At 40.8% G+C, this 26,166-nt stretch overlaps 1 protein-coding gene across 1 annotated transcript in view; it reads right to left on the reverse strand.

The window, feature by feature from the left end:
- Positions 1 to 26,166, reverse strand: part of LOC122351560 (titin-like) — a 152,005-nt gene that overhangs the window by 16,734 nt on the left and 109,105 nt on the right. The window contains 13 exon segments of the mRNA XM_043248710.1: positions 69 to 2,135; positions 2,226 to 2,525; positions 2,654 to 2,932; positions 3,018 to 3,311; positions 3,437 to 5,203; positions 5,293 to 5,598; positions 5,717 to 6,019; positions 6,107 to 6,406; positions 6,810 to 7,394; positions 7,522 to 7,824; positions 7,915 to 8,502; positions 8,614 to 8,910; positions 9,017 to 26,119. Of these exon segments, the coding sequence (XP_043104645.1) occupies positions 69 to 2,135; positions 2,226 to 2,525; positions 2,654 to 2,932; positions 3,018 to 3,311; positions 3,437 to 5,203; positions 5,293 to 5,598; positions 5,717 to 6,019; positions 6,107 to 6,406; positions 6,810 to 7,394; positions 7,522 to 7,824; positions 7,915 to 8,502; positions 8,614 to 8,910; positions 9,017 to 26,119 (24,492 nt within the window).

Raw genomic sequence — 26,166 nt, forward strand, 5'->3', positions numbered from 1 at the left:
AAAACAGCATTATGTATTCTCTATTTCATCAATAACCAAAAGCTGTATACAATATTACATATACTCACTGAATGGATGCTCAGCAACAATAGCTTGAGATTCAATAGACTTGCTAACACCAAACTTGTTCTCAGCACAGACTCTGAAAGTGTACTCCATGTACTTTGTGAGGTGAGTTACTTTGATGGTAGTCCGTTTCACGCTTGAATTCACAACCTGCCATGTGGTGGAGCCAGACTCACGTTTTTCAACAATATAATTGGTTATGTCTGTTCCACCATCATCTGTAGGTTCTCCCCAAGTCAATACACAGGATTCTGATGATATTCCTGAAACTTCAACAGGTCCAACTGGTATGGATGGTCTACCAATGACATTGACAGTGACCGTGAATGTTTTTGATCCCGCTGCATTTTCAAGTGTGAGATAGTACTTTCCACTGTCGCCTCTCTTGGCATCCTTAACCAGTAAAGTTGTTCTGTCTTTAGAAATCTTAATCGATACTCTGTCTGTTTCTTTAAGTTTCATTTCTTCAAGCTTCCATGTTACCTTGGGAGCTGGTCTGCCACTGATTGGAATATCTACAGCAAAGGAATTTCCAGTTTTGCAAATGATTAACTGTTTCTCTATGCCACTGAGATCCGCTGTTGGCTCTATACGTGGCTCCTTTATAATGACAGAGGCTAGTGCATCTCTTGGGTGACTAATGCCAGCATCATTTTGAGCCTTAACACGGAATTCATATTCAGTGTTTTCTACCAAGCCTTCAAGAACCATTTTCAAAGATTTAGTTTGACCACCTACAACCCAGTGATCTGAACCTTTCTTTCTAGTTTCAACAATGTAACCAGTAATGCGGCTTCCTCCATCGTGCTCAGGCTTCATCCATACCAAGCTGGCTGTTGAGGATGTAGTATCAATGATATCCAGTCTCTTAGGAGGTGCAGGTTCTTCTGTGGCTATAATAGGTTCTGTCATTTCAAATGGCTCACCTTTGCCGTACTGATTTTCAGCAATAACCCGGAAGAAATATGCGACACCAATATCAAGGTTGGTCACTCTCAATATTTGACGTGTACACTTTTCACTAACCTCTTGCCAACTTAATCGACTTGCTTCTCGCTTTTCAATGATATAGTGATGAACACGTGCACCTCCATCATTGGATGGTGCATCCCACATGAGTGTTAGAGCACCTCTTGTCACATCCTTGAATGAGAGAGGTCCAGGAGGGCCAGGTGTGTCCAACACTTTGACTGTTAACGTGATGGTTTTACGACCACTGTTGTTTTCAAGAGAGAGTGTATACTTGCCAGCATCATATCTGGTGCAATTTTCAATTGTCAAAGTGCTGAATGTGTCTGTTGTATTAATATCAACCATTACCCCAAGATCTCCATCTGCCTTGGTCCATGTGGCAAGTGGGGCTGGTTTTCCACGGAAGGGAATATGAAGTGCAACTGTTCCGCCGTTCTTTACAACATGTGTCTGCTTGAAGTCTGCATCTATATCAATTTCAGGTGAGGTCAGTCTATCAACAGCTTGTACTACATTTGGAGTCTCAGAGAATTCTCCCTTGCCAGCACCATTGACTGCACACACACGGAATTTATATTCTTCACCAGGTTCCAACTCTGTTACTGTGTAATGTGTGTGGATGCAAGTCTGGTTGTTGACTCTGTGCCATTCCTCAAGGCTCGCCTTGCACATCTCAATAATGTAACCAATGATTTGCATACCACCGTCAAACACTGGTTTGGTCCATTCCAAGGTAACAGACATCTTGGTAGAATCAATGACCTTCACCAGAGTTGGTGCACTGGGTGCACTTGTTGGTTCTCTGCACTTGAACAGTCTGGATGTACCACTTGCAGGTCCAATTCCAGCGCCATTTTCAGCCATAACACGGAATTCATATTCATTTCCTTCTGTAAGGTTTGTTACTCTATGCCTAAGCTCAGTTATTGGTCGCTTTGCAGAAACCTTCACCCATCTTAAGCTCTTCTTTTCTCGTCTTTCAAGAATGTATTGCTTAATCTCATTTCCACCATCATGCCTTGGTCTTGTCCAGCATAGGGTGATACTGTTTCCTGTCACATGAGTGCAGTCAGGTGTTCCAGGAGCATCTGGTACAGCTGTGAAATATCAAAATATGTTAATATGTTAAGTCAAAAATAACCAGTACTCAATTACTGACTGAATCAAGATCAAAGATGTTTACTTACTGTACTGCATCTGAGCAATGATTGGATCAGACTCTAGTGGCTTGCCCACACCAAATTTGTTGACAGCAGAGACACGGAACTGATATTCATTGCCTTTAATCAGTTTTGTGGCATTAAAGGAGCAGGCTTCACACTTGGATGTTACAAGTGCCCAAGAAATTCTGGAAGTCTCACGCTTCTCAATTACATAATTAGTGATAGGCGCACAGCCATCGTTTTCAGGTGGGCTCCACCAAAGAGTTGCTTTCTCTGCAGATATATTTGTGAATCGAAGTGGGCCCTCAGGTGGTCCAGGGGTATCTGGTATTAATACAGAGTGAAAATAAGCAATGAACAAATCCAGCTAAAATAAACCAAAACAAATATAGCTAAAATTAAAACTATAAGTCAAATTAAATCTATAAGTAAAAACTGATTTTAGATCATACCTTGTACTCGGACAAGAACATCCACTTTAGTTGTGCCTGAACTGTTCTTGGCCTCAACTGTGTAGATACCACGGTCATTGCGGTCAGCATCTCTGATGAAAAGTGAGCTTGATCCAATAACAGTTGTGATGTCAACCAGCATTTTATCAACTTCCTTGCCATCTTTGTACCATGTGACTTGAGGTACAGGACGTCCACTTATACTGCAGTTGAGTTTAATATTTTCTCCTGCCTTGATAGTGAGGGTCTTCTCAGCTTCAAACACAATCTCAGGAATGACTGAAAAAGAACAATAAGTTTCATTATTTAGCATATATTTAATATAGAACAATATTTATTGCATGATGACTTTGTATATACATACCACTTTCATCCTTGGTCATGATGTAGCCAGATGACTGAGAAGGAGGACTAACTGTTCCAACAGCATTCCTGGCAATTACCCTAAATTCAAAGCGATCACCAGCAGAAAGGCCCGTTACAGTAAATTGACATTCACTGATGTCAATGAAATTGCATCTCAACCAACGTGCTCTTCCTTGACGCCTTTCAACACTGTATGCCACAATCCTACTGCCTCCATCACGCTTTGGTGGTTCCCACTGAAGTGTTACCGAGTCTCTTGTAACATCAATGCAGTTAGGTGTGCCAGGAGGATCTAAAGAACAAAAAAATACATTTTAAATTTTGGCAAAAAGATGAATACTGTAATTAAAGCAATGAGCATTGATAAAAAGGTTTTTACAGACAATTGTGACCTAAAAGACAAATACTGAGACTTACCAACTGGGGAAATTGCCAGTCTGTGCTTGCTCTGTTCACTGACTGGACTCATTCCTGCATTGTTTTGGGCATAAACTCTGAATGAATACTCCAGACCTTCAAGAAGTCCAATGGCTCTGTATTCCCTTCCAGAGATAACATTGGAATTCACTTTCATCCACAATAAGCTGTTCCTGTCTTTTTTCTCAAGATGATATCCAGTGATTGGAGAACCACCATCAAATCCTGGTGCTTCCCACTGAACAGTCATGCCATCACTTGTAACATTGAATACTACAGGTTTTCCTGGTGGACCTGGTGGCTTGTATTGGTGTTGAGCAACCACATCTGATGAGGTTAAAGGCTCGCTCATTCCATATTTGTTCTCTGCACGCACCCTAAATTGGTATTCAGTACCCTTAACCAAATTTGGTATCTTGAATGAGGTCCTTACCACACTAGAGCAAACCATCTTCCATGCTGCTTGAGATGTCTCTCGCTTTTCTACACTATAGCAGGTGATCTCGCCACCACCGTTATCCTGGGGTTCATCCCATGAGATAATAATACTCTGGGCTTTAATTTCATCAAAACGAACTGGGCCTATAGGCTGAGAGGGTGGCCCAAGTGTAATGACTTTAATGTCAAAGAAATTCTTGACAAATTTGTTATCAAGGACCAAGGTGTACTTTCCTGCGTTCTCCTTTCTTGTATTTCTTACAATGAGACTTGCCTTGTTCTCAGTTTGTCTAAAACGAACTTGTTCACTTTCCTTGAGTGGCACATCATCTTTCATCCACTGGATTGTTGGTGTTGGTTTACCCTTGTAGGGCAAATCAATATTCACATTTTGTCCAATGCGAACACTTAATTCTGAATTAGGATAATCAATAAGGTTTGCCTCAGGCTGTATAAGGAGTTCCTTTACAGTGATAGGTCCAATTTGAGAGAAGTCACTGCGGCCCTTCTCATTTTTTGCAAAAACTCTAAAGTAAACTTCTGAAAGCTCTTTAAGGTGAGTTACCTCATACTGGCAACGTCTGCATGTACCACCAATACTCCACACTTCTTCTTCCTTTGTTTTCCTCTCAATAATGTACTCAGAAATATGACTGCCGCCATCATGATCAGGCTTTGTCCATGCCAATGATACAGATGTACTAGTTGAATCCATCAACGAAAGGTCTTTTACAGCTCCAGGCATCTCAGTTGCTCGCACAGGTTGTGCAGTTTCACAAGGATCACCAACGCCATATTCATTTTCAGCAGAAACACGGAAAAAATAGGAAATTTCTTCGGACAGACCATCAACCTTGTAGGTTGTATTGGCACATTCATTTGTCACAATGGTGAATGCCTTCATTTTAGCATCCTTCTTTTCAACAACATAATTTGTGATTGGAGAGCCGCCATCTATAGAAGGTGGTTCCCAGCTCAAAGTGAGTTTACCTCGTGTCACATTCTTCACTATCAACCTATTACAAGCAGATGGTGTGTCTAATACCTTAACAGACACTGGGATGGTTTTTGGCTCTCCCACCCCATTTTCAACTTCAAGAAGATATTTGCCAGTGTCATCCCTTGTGACCTTTGGAATTATGAGTGTAGTTGAGTATTCTGTGTTTCTGATTACATATCTTGTATCACCACTAATGTTTTTGTCTCCCTTTCTCCATGTTACATTTGGAGCAGGTCTACCCTTAATAGGGATTACAATTTCCACATCTCTACCAGCCTTTGCTATGTACTGAGTTGACATTGAGATGTCAAGATCCACATCTGCCTCCTCTGTTAAAAGTAAGGAGAAACATATTTGATCAGTTTTTCAGTATCAGAATAAAACAATTTTTGTTTTTAGACAGTTAGAAAATACAAACCCAGAATATCTTTGGCTTGCACTGGCTGTATCATCTCAATTGAACGTCCAGTTCCAACACAATTAACAGCAGAGACACGGAAGTAGTAGTATATTCCAGGTTTCAAGTGGGACACTACAAACTCAGTTGTTCTTACTTCTCCTCTAGAACTTATAGTGACCCATTCAGTCTCATCTGCCATTTTTTGTTCAACAACATAGCTTGTAATTTCACTGCCACCATCATAGACAGGCTTGACCCATCCAAGGGTAATAGATGTCTTTGTTGAATCAACAACTTTGAGCTTGGTTGGCTCACTTGGTGGATCTAACATAACAATTAAAAGCAAATTCTGTTTTAACATCAATGCATACTTTGCACATATTTATATACAGTACACATTCTGGAAAATAAAGCAATAAAAAGAAACCACAAAAAAGCTTACCAATTGGGTCATAAGCTTTGTAGAAGATTGACACATCAGAATATGGGCCTGCTCCAGCTTTGTTGATTGCACAGACACGATACTGATATTCATTTCCTTCTGTGAGGTTGCTGACTTTCTGTCTTGTATCACGAATTGGATCTTTAATAACCTTGAACCACTGTAGACTTTTCTTCTCCCGCTTCTCTAAGTAATATCCATCAATGTCACTGCCCCCATCTAAACTTGGTCTTTCCCATACCACAGTCATTGTTGACCTGGTAATTAAAGTGACTTGGGGTTTAGAAGGTCGACTAGGAGGAACTGTGGGGAAAGGGGTAAAGCAATAAATATCAGATAACACATTTAATATTTGTTAAAATATGTTTATTACTAAAAAAAACTCCTTACCAAAGGAATTCTGTGCAATTACTGGTCTAGATTCCAGAGGATCTCCAACTCCATATTTGTTTACACCACGAACACGGAATATGTATTCATTGCCCTTAATCAGCCTTGGGACTGTGACAATACAGTCTTCTAGTTTTTCTGAGATAATAGACCACAAAATTCTGCTTGTTTCACGTTTCTCCACAATGTAGTGGGTAACCATTGCACCACCTTCATCAGCTGGAGGATCCCACATGATAGTCATAGTGTCTGCTCTGATTTTCTTGAATTGTATCTCTCCAGCAGGGGGTCCTGGTTTGTCTGATGAAAGTGAGCAAAAATTCAGCCCAACTTGTTATATTAGGGCTAATTAATTCATCCCACATTTATTTGTATAGCGCTTTTCATTATACATGTTATTTTAAACCAGCTTTACAGAAAATGAATGTGAATATAAGATTGATCTGTTATTAAAGGGGAATGTGTCAAATTAATGTCCATGTGAAAGAAATCTAAACTTCTAAGATTATATAAATCATGCAGTTTGTTAATGTAACATACTAATTTAGGCAAAGGCAGTAAACACATTAAGGCAATGATTACAAAATGTGGAAAAGTTATATGATGTTAAAAGCAAATTAACTACGTAAAATATGTAATGGTCAAAAGTAACATTAGATATTATGTGAGTTATTAAAATGTATTTAGTAGTAAACCAACATACCTTGGACAAGTACTCTAACAGCAGCATATGCTGAGCCTAAAGAGTTCTTGATCTTGAGTTCATATGTTCCAGTATTCAAACGGGTGGCTTCCCTAACTGAGATGTATGCAAACTCAGTGGTGTTGGAAATGGAAATCTGAGCACCAGACTCAAGCTCTTTTCCATCCTTGTACCATTCAATTGTTGGTTGAGGTTTAGCAATAATTCCAATTTTAAGCTCAACTGTAGCACTTGCTTTGTATTTCACAACATCAAGATATTCTGACGGAAGTTCAATCTGAGGGGCACCATATGTGTCCACACATGTGACTGGTCCAACAGTTGCTGATGGATTACTAATGGAGCCAACTGCATTCTTAGCCATGACTCGGAATTCATAAGATTCATTCTGAATCAAGCCTGATACAGTGAACTTTGTGTCAGTAACATTTGTCAAATTAGCTTTTGACCATCTGCCTTTTGGACCATCTTTTCTTTCAATCAAATATCCAGTAATTTTACTTCCTCCATCATATGATGGTTTCTCCCATGCGAGGCTAATTGAACCCTTTGTGATATCAGTGACTCTGAGGTTGTTTGGAGGTTCTGTGGGGGGGAAAAAATTGTTGCAAGTAATGATAATGTCTCAAATGGAATAAACAAAAATAAAACAACAATTAACTAATGAATTAAGCAACTAGAACAATCAATTTACAGAAAACAAAATGCTTACCACAAGCATCAATTGCAAGCACAGCATCCGAGGGCTTGCTAACTGGACCAATACCAGCAGCATTTTCAGCTGAAACCTTAAACTCATAGATCAGACCAGCATTTACGTTTGATACTTTGTAGTGTGTAGCACGGATAACAGTTGTGTTAACTTTCTGCCAAAGAATGCTGTTTCTGTCTTTCATCTGAAGGTGATATCCAAAGACATGGCTTCCACCATCCGAAGAGGGCTCCTTCCAGTTAACAGTAATACTTTCCTTTGTTACAGCTGACACCCATGGCTGTGAAGGTGCCACGGGGAGCGCTGAAATAGAATAGAATAGGTTTTCATAGATGTTCACAAATTTGTATTTAACAATCTGTAGCTTATGCTGTAAAGAAAAATTTTACTCACTGTATGGAAGACTGACTGTAACAGTAGGTGAATCAATGTGGTCACTGATGCCAAAGCGATTCTCAGCCCTGATTCTAAACTGGTACTCAACTCCAGTAACCAGCTTCATGATCTTGATTGTGCATCGTGCAACAGCTGATGAGACTTCTATCCAGTTTGCAGTAGTGGTCTCACGTTTCAAAATGATGTAGTTGGTAATTGGGCTACCACCATCATAAGCAGGAGGCAACCATTTCAGACTGACACTGTCCTCTGTGATATCACACATTTCAACAGGACCAACTGGTGGGCTTGGTCTGTCAAGGACCACAATATTTACAAAAGACTTTGTGGTTCCACTGGAGTTGGAAGCTGTGATATCATATCTGCCTGCATCCGAAGCAACACTCTCACGCAAAGAGATTATTAGTGAGTCAGTTGTCACATCAGAGTTGAATCTCATGGTTGACTTTAGAACTTGTCCATCCTTAGAAAGGGATACTTTTGGTAATGGTTTACCAGTGAGGGGGATCTCAATCTTTAGATTTGAACCTGCTTTAACATAGGCAGTGTTGTGTTGAAAGTCCTTCATGTTAATTTCAGGTGCCTCTGTTGATTAAAGAAAGAAACAAGATTATATAATAATTTAACATAATTTAAAACAAATCCATTAAACATTGTGTATGTTTAAAAATAAAACATAAATAAGAAATAACTTGCCCAGCTGGTCTTTTACAAGCACGGGTAAAACCATGTCCTTGAAGTCGCTCAGTCCAGCATGGTTTTCAGCCCGAACTCTAAAGTAGTATTCAGCATTTTCTCTCAATCCATAGACAACAAAGTGAGTTGATTTGGTGGAACCACACTTTATCCACTTTTGTTGTCCTTTTTCAAGAGCCTCAACCAAGTAATTTGTAATTCTGCTACCTCCATCATGTTCTGGTTTAAGCCATGCTAGTGAAACACTGTCTTTTGTTACATCAGTGACTCCAAGCTTAGGTGGTGGACTTGGTTTTTCTAAAAATGTAAAAAAGTATAGCATAAGCAAAATATGTGTGTCAAACACTTATTATAAACAGATGCGCTAAAAAAAAGGCAAAAACGTAAAGTAATTTTATGTTACCTGTAATCTTTGTTCCTTCTTTGGTCTCAAGTGGGACTCCTGTACCATACTCATTTTCACCAGTAACACGGAAATAATAAACACCGCCTTCTTGAAGATCATTAACTTTATAAGTCAACCTGGGACAACTGTCTGTAATCCTGGTCCAGCCCATTTTAGTTGCCTCACGGAGATCAACAAGGTAGTTCTTCACTGGAGCACCACCTTCATTCTCAGGAGTATCCCATGTAATAGTTGCAGAGGTCTTGGTGACTTCCTTTATTTCAATGCGGGCTGGTGGGCCTGGAGAATCAAGGACCTTTACACTTAATGTCAGTGTAGCAGTTCCAGCAACATTTTGGAGAGTTACTGTGTATTTCCCAGAGTCATCTCTTGTAGCTTGCTCAATTGTAATAGATGTGCAATTATCGGTTATATCAATAGCAGCCCTCACTCTCAGATCAACATCTGGTTTGTTCCACATTACATGTGGAACAGGCTTTCCCTTGAATGGGACTCTAAGTGTAAATGAGCTGCCATCTTTGACAATCAGTGTCTTCCTCATTTCATTACTGATTAGGAAAACTGGCTCATCTTCTCTTTCCTTTGCTATCTGTGGATCAGTTTCAAGGCTTGGCTCACTCGGACCAATCTTATTAATTGATCTGACTACAAAGACATACTCTGCTCCTGAAGTGAGTCCCATTACAGTGAACTCTGTGCTCTTAGTGTTACTGACACCAAGTGTCCAGTCATCATCATTGGTCTTCCTGTATTCCACCATATATCCTGTAACTGGAGAGCCACCATCAAATAATGGCTTGTTCCAAGACAAAGTTATTGATGTTTTAGTAGAATCAATTATTTTAGGTTTAGCTGGAGGTGATGGTAGGAACAATGGATCCTCTGCTTTTATTAGTGGGCATGGCACACTTGGTGCACTCAAACCAGCAGCATTCTCTGCAAATACTCTGTATTCATACTCCGCTCCTTCACGGAGATTGGAAGCTTTTACTCTTAAGTCATAAACAGGCTTTTTGTTGACACGTACCCAACGTAGACCAGATTTCTCGCGTTTCTCAATTACATAGCCAGAAATACTACTGCCTCCATCAGATACAGGTCTTTCCCAGCAAATTGTCATTGCTTCACTTGTAACACTGGTGACTTCAACATTTGTTGGTGCAACAGGGATTGTAAATGGATCCATTGCTTTAACAGGATCACTCTCAAGAGCTTCACCGGTTCCATACTTATTAACTCCCCGAACTCTAAATATATATTCATTACCTTTAAGCAGTTTTGTTACTTTACATGTTGTGGCCTTCATATCTGCATAGATCAGAGTCCAGGCAAGCCGGCTTGTTTCACGTTTCTCAACTATGTAGTGCTGAATTTCAGCACCTCCATTTTCTTGAGGTGGTCCCCAGGTTAATGTACATTTCTCTGCAGTCATACCAGTTACATCCAATGGTCCAGCTGATGGACCAGGCCTGTCCAGGACCTTACAGTTTACAGCCAAAGATCTGGTTCCTGCAACATTTTGCAATGTTAGAACATACTGTCCTGAGTCTCGTCTAATAGCATCTCTCACGATAAGTGTTGTACTAGTGAGTGTTGAAGAAATTTCAAATCTGGCCTTTGCTTCAATCTCTTTTCCATCCTTTGCCCATGAAATCACAGGAATTGGACGTCCTGATATTTCAGCATCAATTCTCAGTAAGTCTCCAGCTTTCACTACAACCAGTTGTCTTAGCTTGTCCTCAATTGTGATGCGAGGTGGATCAACATCATCTTTTACAGTCACAGGCCCTGTACCCTCTGATGGTTCACTGAGTAAGCAAGCTGCATTCTTAGCAATTATACGGAAATCGTATCTTTGATCTTCAATCAGGCCTGTCACATCAAAGAATGTTTCTTGAAGATTTGTGAAATTACACTTTAACCAGCGCCCATCTGGAAGTTCCCTGCGTTCAACAATGTAGCCAGTCACCTTAGCTCCACCATCAAACTCAGGTATTGCCCAGGAGAGAGAAACAGATGTTCTTGTGATGTTCATAACTACTGGCTGACCTGGAGGCGCACATGGATCTCGGGCAGAAACAGGATCACATGCTTTTGTGCAAGGTCCAATGCCAGCTACATTTTCAGCATATACCCTATACTGATACAAGAGGCCTTCTTCCAAACCAGTTACCTTGAACTGAGTTTCTGTAATTGGTCCTCTGTTCATCTTTGTCCAGAGAATGCTGCTCTGATCTTTGCATTCCAAGTGATATCCAATGACGGGACTTCCACCATCACTTGCTGGTCTGTTCCAGGTAACTAGCATTCCTGATTTAGTGGCTTGAGAAATGTGAAGACTAGTTGGAGGACCTGGAGGTGAGAAGGGGTACTGTGCAACAATTGGAGTGGAATCAACTGCATGGCTTTTACCATAACGGTTCTCTGCAGCAACACGGAACTGATATTCTGTTCCTTGTGTCAAACGAGTTACTTTGATTGATGTTCTTGCAACTGTAGCTGAAACAATTTGCCATGCTGTAGTGGTTGTGTCTCTCTTCTCGACCACATAATTATTAATTTGACAGCCACCATCATAAATTGGAGGGTCCCAAGATAGTGAAATAAAATCAGCACTTATTTCATCTACCTTTATTGCACCTGGAGGACCTGGTTTGTCAAGAACAATAACAGATATCTCTGCTGATTTGACACCAATTGAATTAGTTAAAGTAATTTCATATTTTCCAACATCCTCTCTTGTTGCATCCTTGATGACAATTTTTGATGATGTCTTTGATGTCAACACATTAACTCTGGTTGTTTCCTTTAATGAGTGACCATCCTTTTTCCATGTAACCTCTGGAGCAGGTCTGCCTCTGAATGGAACATCAATTTTGAGATCATCTCCAGCTTTTACATTGTAGGTATTAAACAGCAAATCAATAATGGGTTCAATAGTAATATCTCTTGCCACAACAGATGCTCCTAGGGGTTTAGGATCACTTTTTCCTTTATCATTAATTGCTGTTATTCTGAAGCTGTATTCCTCTCCTGTAGTAAGTCCTTCAATTTTGGCTTCCAGTGCTTTTACTGTAGCACATACAGTCCATTTATCTGATCCTTTTGTCATCATTTCCACTGTGTACCCTGTGATTTTACTGCCACCATCATGATCTGGCTTTTCCCATGCTAGAGTAACAGTATGGCGTGTTACATCAACAACTGTAATTTTACCAGGTGGTAAGGGTGATTGGGAAACTTTGACAGCCTCTATGGTCTCTGCAGGCAAACCAACACCAAGTTCATTCACAGCCAATACACGGAAGTGGTAAAGACCTCCTTCTTGGAGACCATCAACTTTGAATGAATTTCTGACACAGTTGTTTGACACAGTTGTGAATGCCAGCCTTTTAGATTCTCGCTTTTCCACAATGTAATGGGTGATCTTGGCTCCGCCATCAATTTGTGGAGGCTCCCACTGTAGCTGGACAAAATCTCTCTTTACATCCTTAATTTCAAAGTTCACTGGAGCACTTGGAGAGTCAAGAACCTTGACATTAATAAATGCAGATTTTGTGCCACTATTATTTTCAAGGGTCACAACATATTTGCCAGTATCAAATCTATTCACGTTGTCAATAACAAGCACAGTGTAAGAGCCTGTTACTTCAATTTGAGCACGTTCTGGTAAGGTACCATCTGCCTTTTTCCACTTAACCTCTGGCTCAGGCCTTCCCCTTATGGTGACAAATAACCGAAGTGTTGCACTGGCACGCACAGTCACACATTTCCTAAGATCTGAATCAAGTTCTATCTCAGGAGTTTCAAGTTTTTCAGCAGCAATTACAGATCCTGGAACATCAATATGCTCTCCAGCACCCTCAATATTAAGTGCACAAATCCGGAAGTTGTATTCTGCATTTTCCTTTAATTTTTTGACAGTGAAGTGAGTTGTTTGCACACCAGTTGGTGGAGTGCACACAGTCCATTCATCTTCATTAACTTCCTTTACCTCAACAATGTATCCTGACACCTGTGCTCCACCATCATAAATTGGTCTACTCCATGCTAAGGAAACAGTTGTGCTTGAGTGGTCTGTTATTTTAGGATTATTAGGAGGACCAGGAGGATAAGTTGCATCACATGCTTTGTAATACTCAGATGTTTCACTTGGTGTGCCTACACCAGCAGCATTTTCCGCAGAGACTCTGAATTCATAAAAGTGTCCCTCTGTAAGCCCAGCAGCTCTGAATCTCAAGTCATTCAGTCTTTTCTTGTTACACTTCGTCCATCTTATACCCTCTTTATCTCGTTTCTCAAGAACATAACCATCAATTTGTGATCCACCATCGTCCTCTGGCCGTTCCCATGTGAGGACTATTGAATCTCTGGTGATTGCACTTGCTTCTGGAGTAGAAGGTGGTCCAGGTTTGTTGAAGGGATTTTTTGCAAGAACAGGTTCGGATTCAAGTGGTTCACCAATACCATACTTGTTCACTGCCATGATTCTGAATATATACTCATTACCTGGTAGGAGTTTAGTGACTTTGTAACTAATTGCTTGAATTTTAGGTTCGACTACTGTCCATGACAATCTGCTAGTTTCCCTTTTTTCAATAATGTAATGAGAAATGCTAGCTCCACCATCATGTGATGGGTGGCTCCAGTGTAAATAACATTTTTCTGCTGTGACACCAGTTACTTTCAGAGGGCCATCAGGTGGACCAGGTCTATCAAGAACCTTGACAGTAATGGGTACCTGTTTGGTTCCACCAACATTACTGAGGCTTAAGAGGAAATGACCACCATCTACTCTGATGCAGTCCTTAACACTCAAAACTGTTTGTGTTATGGTGGATTTAATCTCCATTCTGGGTGTAGTGCTGTCAATTTCTTTTCCATCCTTAAGCCACATAATATCAGGAAGTGGTTTTCCAGTAATGTCAGCATCAATAGTAAAGGACTCACCGGCCTTTACAATGATAGCATCTCTGAATTTTGAATCCATGGAGACAGATGGTGCTTCAATCTCATCCTGAGCAGTAATTGGTCCAGTGCTTTCAGAGGGTACACTTAAAATACCAGCTGCATTTCTGGCAATAACTCTAAATTCATATCTTTGTTCTTCTTTCAGTCCAGTTATTGTAAACTGTGTGTCTATAATATTTGTGAAGCTGGCCTTCATCCAACGACCTTCAGGCAGCTTCTTCCTTTCAATAATGTATCCTGTGATTGCACTACCACCATCATACTGGGGTTTGGCCCACTGAAGAGTTATTAGGTTTCTTGTGATAACAATGGCTTCAGGAATTCCAGGGGGATCACATGGATCACGAGCAACAACACTTTCTGAGACTTTACTTGATGGACTGATACCTGCAATATTTTCAGCATACACTCTGAATTCATATTCAATTCCCTCCTCCAGACCATTCGTTTTTAATCGAGTGTCAGTTATTAGAAGTTTGTTAAGTTTGGTCCATAAGATGCTGTTCTTTTCTTTACGTTCAAGATGATACCCAATAACAGGGCTACCCCCATTATTGTTAGGGGGTTTCCATTCAATTGTCATGTGGTCCTTTGTCACTGATGAAACAAATGGTGCACCAGGAGCTGCAGGCTCAGTAAAAGGATAACTGACCACAACTGGTGCTGAATCAAGCGATGTGCTCTTTCCATATCTGTTCTCAGCAAACACTCTGAACTGATATTCAGAACCAGTCTTGAGCTTCGTGACTTTGATTGTGCTACGAGCAATGGTTGCTGAAACAATCTGCCAGTTAGTAGTGGTTGTATCACGCTTTTCCACTATGTAGTTGTTTATCTGACAACCTCCTGTATATACAGGTGGCTCCCAGGAGATGGTAACATAGGTGGCACTTACTTCATCAATTTTAACTGGTCCAACTGGTGGGCCTGGCTTGTCAAGAATGATTATGCCAATCTCTTCTGTGACCATACCAATGTTATTTGTAGCTGTAACTGTATACTTGCCAGAGTCCTCTCTATTTGCATCTTTAATTTTAAGAACTGTTGAAGAACTGTTGCTTGAGACATTTAATCTGGTTGTTTCTTTCAGTGCTTGTCCATCTTTCATCCATGCAATCTTTGGAGTTGGACGCCCTTTAAATGGTATTTCCACTTTGAGATCTTCACCAGATTGAACACTGTATGTGCTGAAATGTAGTTTGAAGCTTGGTTCAATAGTAACATCTTTGGCTATCACAGGAGCAACCAATGGCCTTGGATCACTTTTACCCTTCTCATTGTAAGCTAAAACTCTGAAGAAGTACTCTTGTCCTGAACTAAGTCCTGTCACTGTACCTTCACACGTTTTGGTGACTGTCGCAATTATCCACTCTTCAGATCCTTTTGGCTGCATTTCAATATAATAACCCAAGATTCTACTACCACCATCATGATCTGGTTTATCCCAGGAAAGTGATGCTGTGGTTTTTGTTACATCAGTCAAAGTTACCTTGCCAACGGATAAAGGAGGATCTGCTGTCTTCACAGATTCTTCTGTTTCTATAGGAAGACCAATTCCAAATTCATTTTCTGCCATGACTCTGAAGTAATAAATACCACCCTCTATCAAATCACCCACGCGGAAACTGGTCTTGGAGCACTTGTTAGTAATGTTTACAAATCCTTGTCTGTTTGATTCTCTCTTGTCAATTATATAATTTTTGATTTTTGAACCACCATCTATAAGGGGAGGTTCCCAAATGAGGGTGGCATAGTTTCTTGTTACATCTTTCACAACAAGGCTCTGTGGAGCACCTGGTGTATCGAGTACTTTCACTGACACAAAGGCAGATTTAGTGCCAGCATTATTTTCCAATGTCAGAGTATATTTTCCAGCATCATTTCTGTCACATATATCAATTGATAACTGAGTGTAGTCTGGTCCCTTTTCTATTTGGGCTTTATCTGGTAAATCTCCCTCATCCTTGGTCCAGTTTATCTCAGGAATGGGGCGTCCTTTGAATGGTATGCTGATTCTCATAGACCCTCCAGCATGTACAATAATACCTTTCCTCAACTCAGAGTCAAGCTCAATTTCAGGGGCATCTATCTTATCCACTGGTTTGACAGTTCCTTGGATAGACACTGGCTCACCAACACCCAGTTTGTTAAGAGCACATATATGAACTTTGTATTCTTGATGTTCAGTGAGTTTAGTTATTGTAAATTTTGTATTGCTTAATCCAGAGGGTGGAGTACATGTGGTCCATTCTTCTTCATCAGCTTTACATATCTCAACAACATAGCCTTGGATGTCTAAACCACCATCATAAATTGGTCTGCTCCAAGCAATTGTGACTGAATTCTTTGTAGTGTCAACAAGGTGTGCATTAGTTGGTGGGCCAGGCTTAAATGTTGGATCACAGGCTTTGTAATATTCAGTTGGTGGACTTGGCTGTCCAACGCCAGCAGCATTTTCTGCAGATAACCTGAATTCATATTCATGATCCTCTGTCAAGCCTGTGACTCTGAAACGTAAATCTGTAACTCTGCGTTTGTTACATTTTGTCCACCGCACTCCAGCTCTGTCTCTCTTCTCTACAATGTAACCGACAATCTCATTTCCACCATCAGTTTCAGGACGAGTCCAGCATACTGTCATAGAGTCCCTTGAAATATTTGTTATTTCTAGCTCTTTAGGGGGTCCAGGTGGAACAAAAGGATTTCTCATAATCACTGCTACAGACTCAAGTGGTTCGCCAACTCCATACTTGTTGACAGCCATGACACGAAATATGTATTCGTTTCCTTTCAGAAGTTTAGTAACTTTAAACATGGTTGCTCCACAATCACCTGAAACTACAGTCCAAGCCAGACGACTTGTTTCTCTCTTCTGTATGACATAATAAGAAATGCTACTACCACCATCATGTTTTGGAGGCAGCCATGACAATGAACACTTCTCACATGTTACACCAGAGACTGTCAAAGGACCTTCAGGGGGTCCAGGTCTATCAAGGACTCTTACATTGAAGGCAACAGATTTTGTTCCAGCCACATTAGTAAGGTGCAGTGTGTATTGTCCTCCATCGATTCGAATGGCATCTTTGACAACAAGAATTGCTTTGAAGTCAGAATTCTTGATCTCAGCTCTTGCTGAATTTTCAACTTCCACATCACCCTTAAACCACTGTATTGTAGGAACTGGCTTTCCTAGGATAGATGCTTCCAGGGTAAATGTGTCTCCAGCATTCACGGTCAATATTTGGCTATACTCTGAGGCAACATCGTAGGTTGGTGGTTCAACTTCATCTTTAGCTGTAATTGAGCCTGTGCTCACAGAGGGTCTACTAACTGACCCAGCTCCATTTCTGGCAATAACTCTGAAATCATATTTGCAGTCTTCTGTCAGGCCTGTGACTGTAAATTCAGTTTCAAGAATGTTTGTAAAACTAGCTTTCATCCAACGGCCCTCTGGCAGGTCTCGTTTCTCCACAACATATCCAGTGACAAGGCTCCCTCCATCATATTCTGGTGGTGTCCATCTAAGCTTCACTGAGTGTCTTGTCACAATCACTGGCACAGGGGTGCCTGGTGGGTCACATGGGTCACGTGCCACACAACCCTCAGAGACTTTGCTGCACAATCCACTTCCCACTATGTTTTCAGCATAGACTCTGAATTCATATTCAATGCCCTCTTCCAAAGGAGATGTTTTAAATCTGGTGTCTTGAATTAGTATTTTATTGATCTTTGTCCAAAGAATGCTATTTTTCTCTTTTCTCTCTAGGTGATATCCTAGAATTACACTTCCACCATCTGAGACTGGTTTGTGCCATTCAACAACCATAGATTCTTTTGTGAATGCAGACACAAATGGAGTTCCTGGAGGCCCAGGCTCCTTGAAAGGATACTGGGCAAGAACTGGATCTGAGTCAATACCATAGCTTTTACCATACCTATTCTCAGCAAAAATTCTAAACTGGTATTCAGCTCCAGTTTTTAAATTACCAACTTTAAGTGTGGTTCTTGCTACTGTGGCAGAAACAACTACCCAGTTAGTGGTGGTGGTGTCTCTCTTTTGGACAATATAATTTGAAATCTGACAGCCTCCAGTGTATGTTGGTGGATCCCAAGATAGTGTAATGCTCTCTGCACTCACTTCATCAATCCTTACTGGACCTGTTGGTGGGCCAGGCTTTTCAAGTATAATTATTTCAACAGTGGCTTCTGCCTGTCCAAGTACATTAGCCACAGCAATGTTATACATACCACCATCTTCTCTTGTTGCATCTTTGATGGTAAGAGTTGTATGATGTGCAGTATCAGCAACATTTACTCTTGTGGTCTGTTTAAGAGCTGAACCATCTTTGGTCCATGTAATGGTTGGTTTTGGATGACCAGCAATTCGTGCTTCAATTTTCAAATCATGCCCAACCTGTACATTATAGGTACTAAGTTTTGTTCTTACTGAGGGCTGAATAGCAAGATCCTTTGCAACAACAGGATTTGCCAAGAGTCTGGGATCACTCTTTCCCTTGTCATTGACAGCAATGACTCTGAAATTGTACTCCCCACCTTGGGCTAAATTAGTTACAACAGTGTCGAGAGATTTAACTTGAGCACAAAGAGACCATTTATCTTGATCTTTAGCTTGCATTTCAACTTCATAATAAGAAATTCTGCTTCCTCCATCATGCTCTGGTTTTTCCCATTTGAGAGAAACACTCTTTCGTGTAACATCCACTAGAGAAACTTTACCAGGGGGCTGTGGCACTTCTGAGATCTTTATTGGTTCTAGAGTCTCTGCAGGCAATCCAATACCATGTTCGTTTTCAGCAAGAACCCTGAAGAAAATGTTGCTTCCCTCTTGAAGTGGTTCAATTTTCCATGTCATTTTGTTGCAGGTAGCAACCGCAGAGTAGACCTTTCTTGTACTCTCTCGTTTTTCAACAATATAGTTTTTAATTTTAGCTCCCCCATCCAGCAAAGGTGGTTCCCAAGTAAGAGTGACTGAATTCTTTGTTATTTCTTTTACACGGAAGTTTGCAGGTGCATCAGGAGTATCTAAGACTCTGACACTTATAAATGCAGATTTTACCCCACTGGCATTTTCCAGAGTTAAATTATATTTTCCACTGTCAAATCTATTAACATTTTCAATTATGAGAGAGGTGAAACTGCTTGTAATATCAATTTGAGCTGCCTCATTGATTTCACCTTCAGCCTTTCCCCACTTGACTTCAGGAGTTGGTCGTCCACGAATAGGAACAAACAACCTGAGAGAGCCTCCAGCCCTAACAGTTATCATCTTTCTTAGGTCAGCATCAAGGTCAATATCTGGTGCCTCAAGTTTGTCCTCTATAATAACGGTTCCTGGAATATCAGCTGTTTCTCCCACACCAACCTTGTTTACAGCACAGATTCTGAATTTGTACTCATGCTTTTCAAGCAGTTTTTTAACCTCAAATCTTGTTTCTGTTATCCCAGAGGGTGGTGTACACATCATCCATTCATCAGAAGTCACTTCAGATGCCTCAACAATATAACTCTGAATTTCACAGCCACCATCATAAATTGGCTTTCCCCAATGCAGGAAAACAGATGCTCTTGAGACATCAATTACCTTGGGGTTGTTTGGTGGACCAGGCTTGAAGACTGGATCCACTGCCTTGAAATAAACTGTGGGTGGACTTGGTTTACCGACTCCAGCTGCATTCTCAGCAGACACACGGAATTCATAACTTCGGTTTTCAAGAAGTCCTGTTACTCTAAAGCGTAGTTCACTCACTACACGTTTGTTGCATCTTGTCCACCTAACTCCTTCTTTGTCTCTCTTTTCTACAATGTATCCTCCAATTGCATTGCCACCATCATTAGTGGGTCTTTCCCATGTTATAACCATGGAATCCTTTGTTATATTTGACACTTCAACGTTACTTGGTGCATCAGGTGGGACAAATGGATTTGCTGCAATCACTGGATCAGATTCCAAAGGCTCACCAATTCCATATTTATTTACAGGTATCACTCTGAAAATATATTCATTTCCAGGAAGAAGTTTTGTAATTTTCAGATTGAGGGTTTGTACCTTAGATTCCACAACAGTCCAAACTAATCGGCTGGTCTCTCTTCTTTCCACAATGTAATGAGATACCTCTGCACCTCCATCATGCAAGGGAGTTTTCCAGGCAATGCAGCACTTTTCACTGGTAACACCATAGATTGAAATTGGTCCATCTGGAGGCCCAGGTCTGTCCAAAACCTTGACATTGACAATTGCTGTTTTCTCCCCACCAACATTTTTCAGTAGCAATGTATACTGGCCTCCATCAACACGGATAGCTTCCTTCACACTAAGAGTTGTTGTGAAGTCAGTATTCTTTATCTCAAGTCTTGCAGTATTTGTAAGTTCTTCGCCAGCTTTTATCCAGTGAACTGAAGGAATAGGTTTGCCAAGTATCCCTGCATCTACTTTGAATGATTCTCCAGCATTAACAACAATAGTTTGGGAATATTTGGCATCCAAGTCAATTTGGGGTGGATCAACTTCATCCTTTGCTGTGATCGCACCAGTACTGTCTGATGGAGCACTAGACACACCTGCAGAATTTCTTGCAATGACACGGAATTCATACTGCTGTTCCTCTACCAAACCACTGACAACAAATTCAGTCTCAATGATATTCGTAAAAGAGGCTTTCATCCAGCGGCCATTAGGCAATTCTTTTTTCTCAATGACATATCCGGTAATCTTGTTGCCACCATCAAACTGTGGTGGTGTCCACCTGAGTGTTACAGAGCTTCTTGTGACAATCACTGCTTCAGGTTTGCCTGGAGGGTCACATGGATCTCTAGCCACCTGTATTTCTGATACTTTGCTAGCTTTGCTTAGACCAACTATATTCTCAGCATAAACTCTAAATTCATATTCAATGCCTTCTTCAAGGCCACCTATCTTGAATCTTGCATCTGGAACAAGCATTTTGTTTTGTTTTACCCACAGAAGGCTGTTTCTTTCCTTACTCTCAATGTGATATCCCAAAATCTTGCTTCCACCATCACTACTGGGTTTGTTCCACATGATAACCATGCTTTCTTTAGTAGCAGATTGAACAGTTGGAGTTCCTGGAGGATTTGGAATCTCAAAGGGATATTTTGCAACAACAGGCTCAGACAGAAGAACTGAACTCTTTCCATATCTATTTTCAGCAGCAATCCTAAATTGATATTCACAGCCAGTTTTCAATCTTGCCGCTTTAGTTGTTGTTCTTGCCACTGTTGCAGATACAATCTGCCAGTTGGTAGTAGATGTGTCTCGTTTTTCCACAATATAGTTATTAATGCTACAGCCTCCTTCATACTCTGGAGGCTGCCATGATAATGTAACACTGTCTGCAGTAACCTCATCTATTTTGATTGGGCCAGTTGGTGGTCCAGGTTTATCAAGTACAATAACACTGATGTCTGCTGTAGCTTCACCAGCTGAATTTGTCAGTTTAATAGTATATTTGCCCACATCATCCCGTGTTGCCTCTTTAATCACAAGGTAAAGGTGTTTCTCTGCCACTTCAGCATTTACTCTTGTTGTCTCTTTCAGAGCAATACCATCTTTTTGCCAGGTAACTGCTGCCTTGGGCTGGGCAACATAAGGCACATCAATTTTCAGATCATCACCTGCCAGAACACTGAATGTGCTGAACAACAGTTTGAAGGCAGGAGCAATAATAACATCCATGGCAACTACAGGGACACTAAGTGGACGTGGATCACTGGTTCCCTTTTCATTAGTTGCTGAAATACGGAAGGAGTATTCTTCACCTTGTGTTAGGCCAACAACAATTGCCTCTGTTACTTTAACAGTCATTACTTGTGTCCATTTTTCACTGTTTTTCCCTTGCATTTCAACAATATAACCTGTAATTCTGCTTCCTCCATCATGGTCCGGCTTTTCCCAAGAAAGTTTTACACTGTTTCCAGTTACTTCTTTTAAAGTCACTTTTCCAGGAGGAAGGGGTCTCTCAGAGATTTTTATAGCTTCTGTGGTCTCTACTGGAAGACCAACACCATACTCATTTTCAGCTAAAATTCTGAAGAAATACATGCTTCCTTCCTGTAAGTCTCCAATTCTACAACTTGTTTTGGGACAGGAGGCGTTGACGATGGAATATGCTTTTCGTGCAGATTCACGTTTTTCAACAATATAATGCCTGATTCTTGATCCTCCATCAATGACTGGAGGATCCCAGATGAGGGAAGCAGAATCTTTTGTGATTTCCTTAATTGTAAGGTTCTGTGGTGCATCAGGAGTGTCAAGAACTCTGACATTAACAAACGCCGTTTTAGTTCCTGAACTGTTTTCCACTGTTAAAATATATTTTCCACCATCAAATCTGTTTACATTCTCAACAACTACTGTGGTGAAGGATGATGTAATTTCAATAGATGCTCTATCAAGGGGTTCGCCTGACTCCCTTGACCATCTGACTTCTGGTGCAGGTCTTCCTTTAATTGGCACAAATAATCTTAAGGTACTGCATGCTCTGATGTTCACTACTTTCCGAAGGTCGGAGTCAAGCTCGATTTCTGGTGGAAGGAGTCGGTCTTCCGCTTTAGGTGAACCAGGCACAGAGGCTGGCTCTCCAATACCTTCACAGTTAAGAGCTGAAATATTGATTTTATACTCTTGGTTTTCAGTTAGGTTGGTTATGGTGAACGATGTTGCTGTTAGACCAGCGTGTGGAGTGACAATTGTCCATTCATCTTCCTCTGGCAGGCAGGTTTCAACAATATAACCTGTGATATCTGAGCCACCATCATAAACTGGTTTATTCCAAGCAATAGTAATGGATGACTTAGTTGTATCCAAAACTCTAGGATTTCCAGGGGGTCCAGGTTGGAATATTGTGTCACATGCTTTGTAGAATGGACTTGAAGGGCTTGGAGCACTTAAACCAGCAGCATTTTCAGCTAGGATTCTGTATTCATATTCATGGCCAGGTGTTAGTCCTGACACTTTGAAGCGTAGATCAGTAACAGTCCTTTTATTGCATTTTACCCAACGAAGACCAGTTTTATCTCTCCTTTCAATGATGTAGGTATTTATACTACTTCCACCATTGTGTTCAGGATGTCCCCAACAAACCACCATTGAATCTTTTGTTATAGCAGTTACTTCTGGTGCCTGTGGAGGATCAGAAGGCACATATGGGTTAGTAGCAACAGCAGGCTCAGATTCCAGAGGTTCTCCAACTCCATACTTGTTCACAGCCATGACTCTGAAGATATATTCATTTCCTTTTAGCAATTTGGTAACCTTATAGCGGTTTACTTGTAAATCTGTGGCTACATTTGTCCATGTAAGTCTACTTGTTTCACGTCTTTGAATGACGTAATATTCAATCTTTCCTCCTCCATCGTGAAGTGGTGGCAGCCATGACAGGATACATTTCTCTGTTGTCATATCTGTGACATGCAGTGGTCCTTCAGGTGGGCCAGGTCTGTCAAGAACTTTAACGTTGAAGACAAATTTGGCAAATCCTCCTGGATTGCTAGCAGTTAGAGTGTATGCACCACCATCTCTACGTAAAGAATCTTTGTTAATCAAACAAGTATAGAAATCTGATGTCTTGATCTCTAGTTTTCCAGTGTCTTCAAGCTCCTTGCCATCTTTAGTCCAAACCAAGGATGGAATTGGGCGACCTGTGACACGTGCATCTAGCTTGAAGATATCTCCTGCTTTAACTACCACGGCGCTACTGAAACTTGCATCAGCATCAATTTTTGGCTCTTCAATGTCATCTCTGCAGACAATGACCTCTGAAGGTTTAGATGGTTTGCTGACAGCTCCAGCTGAGTTCCTTGCTAATACACGGAATTCATAAGATGCATCTTCTGTTAGACCACTTACAGTGAAGGATGTTTCAAGAATGTTGCTGAAGTTGGCTTTCAGCCAGCGACCATTAGGCAGCTCTCTTTTTTCAACTGTATATCCAGTTATTGAGAAACCACCATCACCCTCTGGTTTTGTCCATTGAAGAGTAACTTCATGTCTAGTTATGTTAAGTGCCACTGGTTGACTTGGGGGGTCTACAGGATCAAGTGCATATGTCATCTCAGATGGCTTACTTGCTTTGCTGAGGCCAGCCATATTTTCTGCAATAACACGGAATTCATATGCAATACCATCAATTAGACCTGGTGATTTAAACATATTGCCAACAACTAGAGCTTTGCTGATTCTCTGCCAGAGTATGCTGTTCTTCTCTTTCCTCTCGATATGGTATCCTAAAATTGGGCTACCTCCATCTGAAGAAGGTTCATTCCAGCTGACTGTCATTGAATCCTTGGTGAAGGCAACTACTTGTGGAATTCCAGGCTGTCCTGGAACATCGAATGGATAAGCAGCCACCACCGGTTCTGATGTTATATAGGGTCCAACACCATATCTGTTTTGAGCTTTTACACGGAATTGATATTCAATACCAGTTGTAAGGCGTGCAGCTTTAAATGTTGTGCGAATAACAGTTGCTGCCAGTTCCACCCAGGATGTGCCAGTTGTCTCACGCATTTCAACAATGTAGTTATTAATAGGAACTCCTCCATCATTTTCTGGAGCTTCCCATGATATTATCACATAGTCACAAGAAACCTCATCTAATTTTATTGGTCCAGTTGGAGGTCCTGAAATATCATGTACTTGAACAGTAATGATTTCAGTCACAGTTCCTAAGATGTTCTTTCCTGTCATTGAATACTGTCCTCCATCTTTTCTCTTAATTTCATTAATGTTGAGAATTGTAGATGTTGTAGTATTTTCAATGTTTATTCTCTGAGTTTGTTTAAGTTCCTGATCTTCTTTCTTCCATACAACAAGAGGTCTTGGACGCCCCAGAACAGGGATTTCAACTTTAAGATTATCACCTGCTTTAACTACCACCATCTTCTGATATACACTCCTGAGGTCAAATTCTGGAGCAGTGGTTTGCTCCTTGATTACAACTGGTCGACTTTCACGCGGTTCACTCCTGCCTGAGCTGTTTACAGCAAAGATGCGGAACACATATTCTGCATTTTCAACTAATTCTGTTGCAGTGTAATCCAAAGCTTTTATTGTTGTCACATGTGTCCACTGTTCAGAATCTTTTAGCTGAGCCTCTATCACATAGCCAGTTATTCGACTACCACCATCATATTTTGGTTTTGTCCATGCAAGAGTTGCTGTGTCCTTGGAAAAATCTGAAACAATCAGATTATCTGGTGCAGAAGGAGCCTGAGAAGCTCTTATTGGTACAGGTGTCTCTGCCGGTTCACCAATGCCCCTTTCATTCTCAGCAGAAACTCTAAAGTAATATTCAGCACCCTCTTCCAAGTCTGGAATCTTGTATGAGCATTTCTGCCAGTTTGCTGTAATAACTGAGTAAGCCTTTCGTGTTGCGTCCCGCTTCTCAATAATATAGTTTGTAATCTTTGAACCACCATCAATGATTGGAATCTCCCATTGTAAAGTAATGCTATTCTTTGTGATTTCACTTGGTTTCAAATTTACTGGAGGTCCTGGGGTGTCCACAACACGAACATTTACAAATCCAGACTTCTTTCCAGCTACATTTTCCAATGTTAGGACATATTTCCCAGCATCATATCTTGTACACTCAGGGATGACTACAAGAGTGTATGATTCTGTAGTGTCAATGTGTGCACGGCCTTTAAGCGGTACATCTTCCTTATGCCATGTTACGTCTGGAGTTGGCCTTCCCTTGATTGGCACAAATATGCGGATTGAAGCACCTGACTTAACAACAAGAGTCCTTCTCAATTCTGCATCAAGTTCAAATTCAGGAGCCTCCTCTCTATCTACTAGTTCAACAACTTGCTCAACTTCAGAAGGTTCACCAAGTCCTTCTGAATTCAGTGCTTTTACTCTGAAGTGGTATTTTCCTCCTGATTGTAGATTTGAAACTACAAATTCTGTTATTCTCAATGGAGCAATTGTGTCTTGAACCCAATCATCATCGCCTTCCTTTTTATGTTCAACAATGTATCCTGCCACATCAAGTCCACCATCATAGAAGGGTCTACCCCAGTTAAACGTTGCAGTTGTTTTGGTAGTGTCAGTAATCCGTGGGTTGGATGGAGGTCCAGGTGGATCTAAAAAAACAATAAAATGACAATGACAAACACATTTCTGGGACAAA

This window comes from Puntigrus tetrazona, chromosome 9, assembly GCF_018831695.1.
Source record: "Puntigrus tetrazona isolate hp1 chromosome 9, ASM1883169v1, whole genome shotgun sequence".
Classification (NCBI taxonomy): domain Eukaryota; kingdom Metazoa; phylum Chordata; class Actinopteri; order Cypriniformes; family Cyprinidae; genus Puntigrus; species Puntigrus tetrazona.